The sequence below is a fragment of the Phyllostomus hastatus genome, unplaced genomic scaffold, assembly GCF_019186645.2.
Source record: "Phyllostomus hastatus isolate PE091 unplaced genomic scaffold, TTU_PhHast_1.1 phas_scaffold_200, whole genome shotgun sequence".
NCBI classification, from domain to species: Eukaryota; Metazoa; Chordata; class Mammalia; order Chiroptera; family Phyllostomidae; genus Phyllostomus; species Phyllostomus hastatus.
In genome coordinates, this window is record NW_025334016.1 from 11003230 (window position 1) to 11015278 (window position 12049).

Sequence of the window (12049 nt, forward strand, 5' to 3'; positions counted from 1 at the left end):
TGAGAGTAGGTCTCAGATGTTCTCACCACAAAAAAAGAAATAGTAACTATGTGACACAATGGAGGTGTTAGCTAAGCTATGGTGGAAATCATTTTGCAATTTATAAATGTATCAAATCAATACAGTGTATATCTCAAACTTACACAATGTTATGTGTCAATTATATCTCAGTAAAGCTGAGGAAATACTGTACTCTGTGGACCCATGTGGATCTCATCTCTTTGGAAAATGTGTTAATTAAGTTATATGATAAAGATTTCCTTACCCGATAATGAAGCAGGAAACGGCAGTCCCCAAAAAGGCATAGGCCAGAATAGACCCAAGATTTCTGAAAAAGTGTCTCTGAATTAAAAAAAAAAGCAGGAATCACATTGTGATTTTTGAGTGAGCATTAGAAACACATTAAAAGTCTCTAAAAAGTAAAACTACTTACTGCTTCTATGATATCAACTCATAACTGAAGTTACTCCTGAATAATGCTATTTAGCCTTAAACATGTTTTTAAAATGTCCTTTGTCTTACCAATCACTAAGGAAGCAAGCAAGGGCTCAGTAAATTCCAGGCAAAACTACTGCAGCTACTTTTATTAAATTAAGTGTTTGTGTTTGTGTGCACACGTGCACATGTGTAAATACAGCAATCATTTCCATAGATTGAACCCAGAACATTTTACTCTAGTGATTCAGCTAGTCAATTCCAGTTCTGGTGGAACCTTAGAAGATCATTAGAGATACAAGTTTCAAACTAATAAAATACAAAAATGCTACCTAAGGAAACTTCTGCTTAATTCAGTTTCAGAAAACAGAATGTTCTAAGTATCTGCTCATGGCATCTATGGTGTCTCCTGATATTCATCTGGATTAATCTTCAGATCCTGGGAAATATAGATGAGAAGAAATGGGAAACAACTAGTTCCACTTAAGATGGGCATTTTTTAAGTATCTATATGTATATAAGTATGTAAATTCATATACTTACACCGATACAAGATGTAGTAATTATTCAGAAAGAGGTGGCAAAACTGTAATCCTCTAAATGCCTCTGTACATTTATTGGCTACCTTAAAATGCACACACACAAATATACACACATGCACAGATTTACTTCTCATAAATCATTGTGCCGGTGGGATATTCTGATGGGGGGAAATCCCTGTTCTTGGGATTCTGAGCCATGGTTCTTACTCCTCAAGGCATTAGCTGTCCAATTTTCATTGGACAATCAGAACTATTTACCAAAAACAAACAAGCAAAATCCCCCAAATATCCTAATTAAACAGGGGCCAGGAACACTTTATCTTAAAATTTAAAAAGGCAGGAGAGCCCTAGCATGCCAGCTGAGCAACATCAGGGACACACAAAGCACAAGAAGAACTCAGCCTGGAGCAAGTAGCCACCATGAAGTATGACCAGACAAAGGACTGTGGGCGTCTTCTGGCCTGCATTCCAGACAGAGGATCTGAGTAGTTTCTTTTGTCCTTCCCAAATGTTTGCCTCTCTTTGAGGCTGAAGAAGGTATCAAGGAATGCCTGCTGTCTCTAAGCCACCTGCTCAGAAGAGAAGCCTTCAAGGGCTTGCTACACCACAGTTACCAAGGGAGGGTGCTGCTTGTACATATTATGGACTCACTATGTTTGCCTCTTAAACCAGTCATTTTTTAAGCTAATGCATGTTATACACCAATGTTTTGAAAAAATTAGATTTCAAAAAAATCAACAACTGTGATCTTGTTTCCTCTAAAAGCCCCATGAAGGGCTTAAATCAGAGAGGGCTTGGAGTGCACCAAGGATGAAACATGAGACCAATGAAACTTATGGGAAGTATTCAGGAACATATGCTTTCCCTTGCCACTCAGCTTTCTTTTGGATAACTATTCATATGGTTACTTTGAATGTATTAAGTAAATTCATATTAAAGATATTAGTCAAAGCCAAAATTAGGAGTGTAAATCTGCTACCAAAATACATTTATAATATATTCTAAAACCACACATACACATAATTGGGAATCCCCATTTATATCTGCTGATATAAACTGAAATTTTATTATACCTGGAAAAGGTATAACATGCCTCTTATTTATGTATTATTACACTAGTATTTAACTGTGTATTTCATGGTTTACAAAAGTACAGTTGTTCCTTAAACAATTTAGACGTTAGGAGCACCCACCTACCCGTTAAAAATCCACATATAATTTTTTACTCCCCCAAAATATAACTACTAATAGCCTACTGTTGACCAGCCTTACTGATAACATAAACAGTCAATTAACATATTTTGTATGTCGTATGCATTATATACTATATTCTTACAATAAAGTAAGCTATAGAAAATAAAATGTTATTAAGAAAATCATAAGGAAGAGAAATACATTTACAATATTTACTGAAAAAAAATCCACATATTAAGTGGACACATGCAGTTCAAACCTGTATTGTTCAACAGTCAACTGTAAAGTGTACTTTTACATATATTAGCCCATCCGGTTCTCACAACAACCCCATCAGAAAGGTGTTATTCAAACCATTTATATAAAAGACATCTAGGCTCAAGGGTTCATGTGATGAGAGCTGCCTGAAGTCATACAGAAGTCAAACTGAAGCACCAAAACTGGGAAGCAGGTACTCTGACTTCAGGGTACTGCATTCTCACCACATAAGCTACCCTTCTCAATTCCCACCACATCATTTTAGGGAAGAAAAAGCAGATGTCTACTGGAATCCTATATCTTTTGTCTTCTTCTTTGGCCATGACAGTACATACAGTCAGGTGCAGTTTAAATGGCCATGACTGGTTCAGAGTGTCCCCTGCTTTAGCCTCTCCTTTATAGAATGGAACGAAGAGACAAAAGGAGATGACATACCTTGGTACAGCCTTCAAGAATATAAGCCTAAGACAGATCAGTGCAAAAAAGTTTGCTTACCATGAAAACACACCTGACTTACCAATTTCTACCATTCTAAGCCTTATATTCCTACTCCTTGGGAAACCTCATCTGCCACTGACAAATTTTAATGTGTATGTGTGTGTGTGTTTTCATTCATAAGCATTGATTTGGTTTTATTTGATAGCAACTTTGACCATGGTTATTATACATGAAGACTGGTTATTTAAAATATCGAGTTATTCATGACACAATTTGATCTTTTTATGAAAATAAAATTTATTTTTTTATTTTATTATTTTTCTTTTTTTATTGTTGTTCAAGTACAATTGTCTCCCTTTTCACCTCATCATGCCCCGCCACCCACCCCCTCCACCTGTCACCCTCGAACTCACCCCCTTTGGCTTTGTCCATGTGTCCTTCATACATGTTCCTTGATATCCCCCCTCATTATCCCCTATTATCCCTCTCCCTCTTCCTCTCTGGTTACTGTCAGATTGTTCTTTATTTCAATGTCTCTGGTTGTATTTTGCTTGCTTGTTTGTTTTGTTGATTAGGTTCCACTTATAGGTGAGATGATATGGTATTTCTCTTTCACCTCCTGGGCTTACTTCACTTAGCATAATGCCCTCCAGTTCCATCCATGCTGTTGCGAAGGGTAGGAGCTCCTTCTTTCTTTGTGCTATGTAGTATTCCACTGTGTAAATGTACCATTGATTTTTATTTTTATTAAATATATTTTATTGATTATGTAATCATGGTACATTTTCCCAATTTTTCCCTTTGTCACCCTCAACCTGGTACCCCATATTTCCTCCAGCAATCCCCCCTTAGTTCATATCTGCGGGTTTTGAGTATAAGTTCTTTTGCTTCTTCATTTCCTATACTGTTCTTAACATCCCCCTGTCTATCCTGAAACTACTAATTTGTACATTTTAATCCCTGTACCTTTTCCCCTATTCTCTCCCTTCCCCCTCCCAGCTGATAACCCTCCAAACGATCTCCATATCTATGATTCTGTTTCTGTTCTGCTGTTTGCTTAGTTTGTTTTTAAGATTCAATTGTTGATAGTTGTGAATTTATTGCTATTTTAATGTTCATCATTTTGATCTTCTTTTAGCGCAAGGGATATAAAAGAAAGAATAAATAAATGGGACTAAATCAAATTTAAAAAGTTTCTGCGCAGCTAAAGAAAACAGCAACAAAATGAAAAGGAAACCAACTGTATGAGAAAATATATTTGCAAATGATACCTTGGACAAGGGTTTGATCTCCAAAATATATAAAGAACACACACAACTCCACACCAGGAAGACAAACAATCCAATCAAAAAATGGGCAAAGGACCTGAACAGACACTTCTCCAAGGAGGACATACTAGAGCCCAAAGACAAATGAAAGGATGCTCAACATCATTACCCATCAGAGAGATGCACATGAAAACCACAAGGAGATACCACTTCACACTGGTCAGAATGGCCATCATCATCGAATCAATAAACAAGTGCTGGTGAGGATGTGGGGAAAGGGAACCCTTGGTGCACCTTTGGTGAGAATGCAGACTGGTGTAGCCACTGTGGAAAACAGTATGGAATTTCCTTTAAAAAGTAAAAATGGAACTGCCTTTAGACCCAGCGATTCCACTGCTGGGATTATACCCTAAGAAGTCTAAAACACCAATTCAAAAAAACCTATGCACCCCAAATTGGTTCATAGCAGCGTTATTTACAATAGCCAAGTGTTGAAAACAGCCTAAGTGCCCATCAGTAAATGAGTGCATCAAAAAACTGTGGTACATTTACACAATAGAATGCTACACAGCAGAAAGAAAGAACTTCTACCACAACATGGACGGAACTGGAGAGTATTGTGCTTCACCACAGCATGGACGGAACTGGAGAATATTGTCCTAAGTGAAATAAGCCAGGAGGTGAAAGACAAATACCATATGATCTCACCTATAAGAGGAACTTAATCAACAACACAAACAAATAAGCAAAATAGAACCAGAGGCATAGCAATAAAGAATAAACTGACAGTGACTAGAGAGCGGGGGGAGAGGAGAAAGAAGGGGAAAGACCTAGTCAAGGAACATGTATAAAGGATCCATGGTAATGGACAACAGGGTGGGGATTGACTGTGGGAGCAGTGGGTGGGCAGGGCAGGGGAGGGCAATGGGAAAATTGGGACAATTCTAATAGAAAAACAATAAAAAATGAGAAAAATACCCTTTAACATTTTATATAATAATAGCTTGGTGATGATGAATTCCTTTAGCTTTATCTTGTCTGGGAAGCACTTTATCTGCCCTTCCATTCTAAATGATAGCTTTGCTGGACAGAGTAGCCTAGTTGTAGGTCTTTGCCTTTCATCACCTTGAATATTTCTTGCTTATTTCTTCTAGACTGCAAAATTTCTTTTGAGAAATCACCGACAGTCTTATGGAAACTCCTTTGTAGGTCACTCTCTACTTTTCTCTTGCTGCTTGTAAGATTTTCTCTTTATCTTTAACCTTTGGCATTTTAATTATGATGCGTCTGGCTGTGGTCCTCTATGAGTCCATCTTGTTTGGGACTCTCTGTGCTTCCTGGACTTGTATGCCTTTTTCCTTCATTAAATTAGGAAAGGGGTTTTTTTCATTATTTTCTTCAAATAAGTTTTCAACTTCTTGCTCTTCCTCTTCTCCATCTGGCACCCCTATGATTTGGATATTGGTACATTTAGAGATCACCCAGAAGCTCCTTAGCCTATCCTCGTTTTTTAAATCCTTTTTTCTTCTTCCTGTTCTGATAGAATGCTTTTTTCTTCCTTATGTTTCAAATAATTGATTTGATTCTTGGCTTCACCCCCTCCACTGTTGGTTCCCTGTAAAGTTTTCTGTATTTCATTTAGTGCAAACTTCATTTCTGCCTGTGTCTTTTTTATGCTGTTGAAGAACCTAGTGAGTTACTTGAACATCTTAATAACCAGTATTTTAAACTCTGCATCTGATAGATTGCTTATCTCCATTTTGTTTAGTTCTTTTCCTGGAGTTCTGTTCTTTCATTTGGGCCATATTTTTGTCTCCTCATTTTGGCATCCTCCCTGTATTTGTTTCTATATATTAGGTAGAGCTGCTTTGAGTCCCTGTCTTAGTAGTTGTAGCCTATTGTGGAAAAGAGCACCTGTAAGTTGGATGGGGTGGAACAGTAGGTAATCACCAGGGTAGAGCAACCTGTGTGACCTAAATTGATGGAGTCTCAGATATGGTGTCACTGCTCTGTGGCTGTGTGTAGGGGAGAGCTCAGCAAAGTTGCAATGGCCAATGCCTGGCCTCTGGAGATTTTTTTCCTGGGAGGGTACTGTTCCCCAGCACATGCCTTGATACCAGACACTTAAGTTACTCCCTGTATGCTACTAGTGCCCTTCAAGCTGCTGTGCTGGTGTTGAAGCCAATAGGGGGTGAGTTTATATAAGTCCTAAGTCTGTTGCGGGCTCTTTAAGAGGAGTCTCTTGAGAATCCCACAGTTTCTTCTGCTGCCCCAACCCCCACTGGTTTTTACAGCCAGAAGTCATAGGACTTACCTTCCTGGAGGTGGTACCCTAGGCTGGGTGGTCTGGTGTGGAGCTGGGATCCCTCAGTCTTGAGATATTCCTCTCAATTTTTATCCACTACATGTGGGTGTGGGTCCACCTATTCTGTGTCTCCTCACCTCTGTGCCTTTCTGTGCATCTCCATGTCTTTGCCCATCCTACCCATCTAAATGAATGTGGCTTCTTTAATTCCTTGGTTGTTGGACTTCCATACAGCTCAATTTTCTGATGATTTTGGGTGATATTTGTTTTGTAGTCTACTTGTAATATTTGCTTTGGTTGTGTGTGGAGGCAAGCCATGTTTACCTATGCCTCCATCTTGACCAGAAGTCCACCCATTTGATCTTAAGAGGAGTTCCCAAATTCTTCATTTAGATAAAGAATAACATTACTCATATCTATGAAATCATCTCTTATCTGTTATCTGTCAATAGACATAGATTCAGATGACTTTGGCAACTCAATGGATTAGTCAGAGAAAATCGTTTTTTATATATAAAACATAAATCCAGAGGGAGTGTAGCACAGATGAATGCCCTTTGCTCTGGCATCAGACAAAGAGGCTATAATCTTGTCTTAGTCATGCTATGTAACCTCATAGATGTCACTTAATAATTCTGAGTTTAGGTTGATTTTCAGTAAAATGCAGCCACTCTCTACATGTCTGGAAAACAAAATGTATGTGGGGCTTGTGTGCAGAAATGCAGACTCCTGATCCTCAAGCATCCATCATGCAGAAGGGACTTATGTTTCATCGCCCCTCCCCCAAAGGTGATACAGTAAGGAAGAATCATTTGATCTCTGAAGGGGGAGACTGGCTTGACCCTGACTTGCAGTCTTGAACATCTTGTGCAAGGTGGAAAATTGTTCTTGCCCTTCTAGTCTCCATTCTGTGAGCAAAAGAGGCTGCCTTTAGTGGGTCCCGCAGTTTCTAGGATCTCTCAATTTCAGCCTCCATATCTGTGACTGTGACTGACCTGGAAGCTAAAGAGCATCTGTCTTCAATTCATGATGTGTAGCAAGGAGCCCCAAAACTAAGGGCTAAACTACATCATCCAACATGTGTCACCAGGGACTTTGGGTCATAAATGGACCATTCAATTGCCAGTTAGCTTCCTGTGTCTGTTTATCAATGAGTTGGAAACCTGAGGGAGAAGGGGTGGAAGCTAATCTATTACCTTCACATTCTTAATAGAGTTTGTGTCAGATGGTCCATAAAGAATAACTGTATTTATGTTGGTTGGAAATAGTTTAAAAACCTCTGACAACTGCAGAGTTGTTTTGACAAAAGAACCAGCCTCATAGGCAGGTATCCTCTCATAAAATGAGTTGGAAATGTTCCCTCCTCTACTTCTGAAAGAGTTTGTATAAAACTAGTATTATTTCTTCCTTAATTGCTAGGAAAAAATCACCAGTGAAGCCATCTGGGTGTGTGGAAGGGTTTTAGATCATGACCTCAATTTCTTTAATTAATATAGGGCTATTCAAGTTTTCCATCTCTTCTCAGTCAGTTTTGGTAATTTGTATCACTCAAGGAATTTGTCCATTTCACCTGTGCTGTCACATTTAATTATACAAAGTTGTTTGTAGTATTCCACTACTGTCTTTTTAATGTCTAAAGGGCCTGTAGTGATGTCCCACCTTTCATTCCTCATACAGGTAGTTTGTTTCTTTTTTTTCTAGACTGATGTATCTAGAGGTTTATCAATTTAAAAGACATACTCTAGTTTCTCAGGATGTTATTGAGTTTTACTGGTAGCCAAAATTTCCCTTCTCTAGGTTCACCAAAAAAGTTTCCTTTAGTCCCTATCCAGAAAGACAGCTGAAACAAGTTCCTCCCTTGAGGGAGGAAGGCCTTTTAGGAGGCTATATTTTCACAGAATACCTCCACAATGGGGGAGGAAGGGAGCCACTAACACTATTTGTAAAGGTATTCAGTATTTTAAATAATTAGGGGCTTAGGTCCCCACCTTGCTGCTAAGCACAATGATTCTCAATAATCAGGATGAATTTCTTTAAACTTTTTATTTTGGAGTAATTATAGATTCACAGAAGTTGCAAAGCTAGTACAGAGAGGTCCCGTATACCTTTAACCAGTTTTCTCCTCTGGTTATCTCTGTAGTACAACATCAAAACCAGGAAAATGACATTGGTACAATGTACGTGTGTAGTTCTATGTCCTTTTTTTGCATGTGTAGATTCATGTAAGCTCCACTGCAATCAAGATATAGAAGAGTTTGCCCTGGCCAGTGTGAATCAGTTGGTTGCAGCATTGTCCCATAAACCAAAAGTCACTGGTTCAACTCCCATTAGGGCACATGCCTAGGTTATGGGCTCAGTCCCCAGTCAGGGTACATGTGAGAGACAGGTGACTGATGTTTCTCTTGTACATCAATGTTTTTCTCCCATTCTCTCTTCCCCCTCCCCATCTCTCTAGAATTAGTGAACATCCTTGGGTGAAGATAAAAGAAAAGATACAGAAAAGTTCTAACGACACAAAAATCTCCTTCACGCTACCCCTTTGTGGTCATACTCATCCCCCTCTCACTCCTGAATTCTTTTTTTTTAGACATTTAATTATTTATTTTTAGAGAGAGGGAAAGGGAAGGAGAAAGAGAGGGAGAGAAACATCAATATGTGGTTGCCTCTTGCGCATCCCCCACCGAGGACCTGGGCTGCAACCCAGGCATGTGCCCTGACTGGGAATCAAACCAGTGACACTTTCGTTCACAGGCCAGCACTCAATCCATTGAGCCACAACAGCCAGGGTTCACTCCTGCATTCTTAATCCCTGGAAACCACTAATCTATTCTCCATTCCTATAATTTTGTCATTTCTAGAACGCTATATAAATGATATAATATAGTATGTGACCTTTTGTGATTAGATTTTTTCACTCAGCATAATGTCTTTGCGATTCATCCGGACTGTTGTGTGTATCAATAGTTCATTGCATTTTATTGGTGAGTAGTATTCCATGGTATGGATGTTCATTTAGCCATTCACCTATTGTAGAACATTTTAGTTGTTTCCAGTTTTGGGCTATTATAAATAAAGTTACCATGAACAATCATGTACAAGTTTTTGTGTGAATCTAAGTTTTCATTTCTCTGGATAAATGCTCAGGAATGAAACTGCCGGGGCATATGGGAATTCAACTTCAGTTTTATAAGAAACTGCAAAACTTTTTCAGAGTGGCTGTGCTATTTTATATTCCCACTGGCAATGTATGAGAGTCCCAGATTTTAAAACAGAAATGAATCACTGATGATAAGTCAACTATAGTGTCTGAGTGGGTACATAACACAGTAATAAGCAATCTTGGAGATGGAAAAAAATAGACAATTATGCAGGTAAATTAACACAGAGCTTCCCATGCTTTAAGAAATAGTGGTCAAAAAAATCATACTGCTTACATAATTTAAAGCCTTTCTACCTCTCAAGAGAAAATAAAACTTTAAACCAAGCAATAACACTATTAAAAGGTCAACCAGCAGGAAATCTGTTTGCCATGGGAATTCCTTCCATAGTTTCCATGAAGTTATTGGTAAAGGTAGACCCACTTATGGCATTAGCTGTATACACCACACACACGTACTATCATGAACACTATTTTGGAATGTGTTTATATTTCTTTTTTCAACTATACAAAGTTTTTGTTTTATGATAATTCACCCCAAGAATGTCATTATGTTGTTATTATCTGTGGATAATTTTTTTATTATTTTAAGCTTGAAGAAAAGGAAATACTTGCAAATTTTCTTACCTTCTTTAAACTATATCCAGCATGGAAAATAATTGGAGGCAGCAGAATGTTGAAAAAGACCTCTGGATCGAATGTTACCTAAAAGTTTAAAAAGAAAAAAAAGCCCATTATTAGTTTAATAACAATTGGTGCTATAATATTTGCTTAATATTTTAAGCCATTGGCTAAAGTTTGAATATTAAAGCATATAATATAAATGTGAAAAATCATGAGCGCATCACAAAAGAGCAGTCACAACTCCCCTGTGGAATGACAAATTTCCACATAGCACTTCTGAGTTCTGCTCTTGGGGTACCATTTAATACATATTAAGACACAACAGTGCAATGCAATTTTGAGACCTCATAGGAAGTTTCTGGTCAATGTTTTTAAACAAGAAATCAAAACATCTTGATTTTTATTACAGCTTTATGAAAGCTCAACTGCAATAAAAGATGCAGTCATAATTCTTTATTAATTGTCTGGATCTTCCCACAGAATCATTTATAGACATAATTCTACTAAATTTAAGTCTCTTTTGAGTGGCCAGCCTTTTGTGATACATGATGTGACCTAGATCAAAGTCTCCAGTGATGGTAATGGCATCACTTCCTCAACACCAAAATAAATTCAGCAGCTCTAATGGGACTTAAATCACCTGTAGTTTTAATACAGGGAAATCACTGTGAAACTATTAGACAGCAAAAGTCGTATCACATCCAGAAAACACAACCATTCTATAAACCTCCTAGAATTTGAGGTTTAAAAGAATTTGTTCATGTTAGTAGATTAGTTGGCTCTTATTTCAATTAATTATTTTAAATTTTCATTCTAATTATTAATAGTGTAGTTAGCATTTCTCTTTAGAAACTAGAAATGTTAACTAGTCTATTTAAAAGTCAAATGGTTCTTGCCAAATTATCCATTATCCTATCTTCTTGCTGAAGATAAGAGTGGTCTGAAAAGCAGGGACTGTCAGAATGAGAAGGGAAATTGGACAATACCTACATAGATGAGGACACTGGGGCCAAAGAGAGTGAGACTTGCTGGAAGTCACCAACTCAGTAATGTATGAAGCAACACAAAAGTTTCCTGACACCCACTTCATCCCATGCATGCTTATGAAGTATTTGAAAGCAAAGAGCTTAGGAGAACTGCCATTCAGGACATGGAGAAAATGGGATGTTAAATGCTCCAGGTTGAGAATAATTTTCTTTAAGAATTAGGATAGATCTTGAGATTAATAATAATTTAATTTTTGGAGTAAGGACTACATTGTATCTTTGACTGCAAACCTTCACACACATTAATCTTGTTCCATATTAAAAGGGTCTTCCACAACTTGGATCGCTCAGACTTTATCCAGAAGCCTTCCTGCTGATAACACCAGGTCTATAAGGTAATAGAATATATGAGGATAAATACAAATCTCTTGCTTATGCTGGAAATCACCCAAGTAAGGGGACATAATCCTTTTTCCTGTGGAGTATTTTAGCTACTTCCAACATCAAATGAAAACCAATAGTTGGACTCAAATTCTAAGACAAGAATACATCTTTCCTCTGAAGAATAAGCCTTTGTTATCAATCACCAACGAGAGGGTACACTCAACAAGTATTTATAGAATATAGCAAAAGAACTATGAAGAACCAAGAATTAGTTCTGAATATTGAATAAACAACCTGAAAGTGAAACCAATCTTAAGAAAGAAACAACCTCATCCCTAAATTAGAACAAAAGACACAGTAAAGAAAAGACAAGGGTTAGAGATATGAGCTGAATGGGGATGTACAAACCTACTGCACCATCAGTGGCCCAAGTCAGCTACTGATCCCAGCAAAACTGA

At 37.8% G+C, this 12049-nt stretch overlaps 1 protein-coding gene across 2 annotated transcripts in view; it reads right to left on the bottom strand.

Moving 5' to 3' along the window:
• SLC9A7 (solute carrier family 9 member A7) overlaps positions 1-12049 on the bottom strand; it is a 161337-nt gene that overhangs the window by 67496 nt on the left and 81792 nt on the right. For both annotated transcript variants that reach the window (XM_045860498.1, XM_045860497.1), the window contains exons 3-4: positions 10225-10302; positions 266-342 (exon numbers count right to left, since the gene is read on the bottom strand). In XM_045860498.1, coding sequence (XP_045716454.1) covers positions 266-342; positions 10225-10302 — 155 coding nt within the window. The remainder of the gene's footprint in view (positions 1-265; positions 343-10224; positions 10303-12049) is intronic.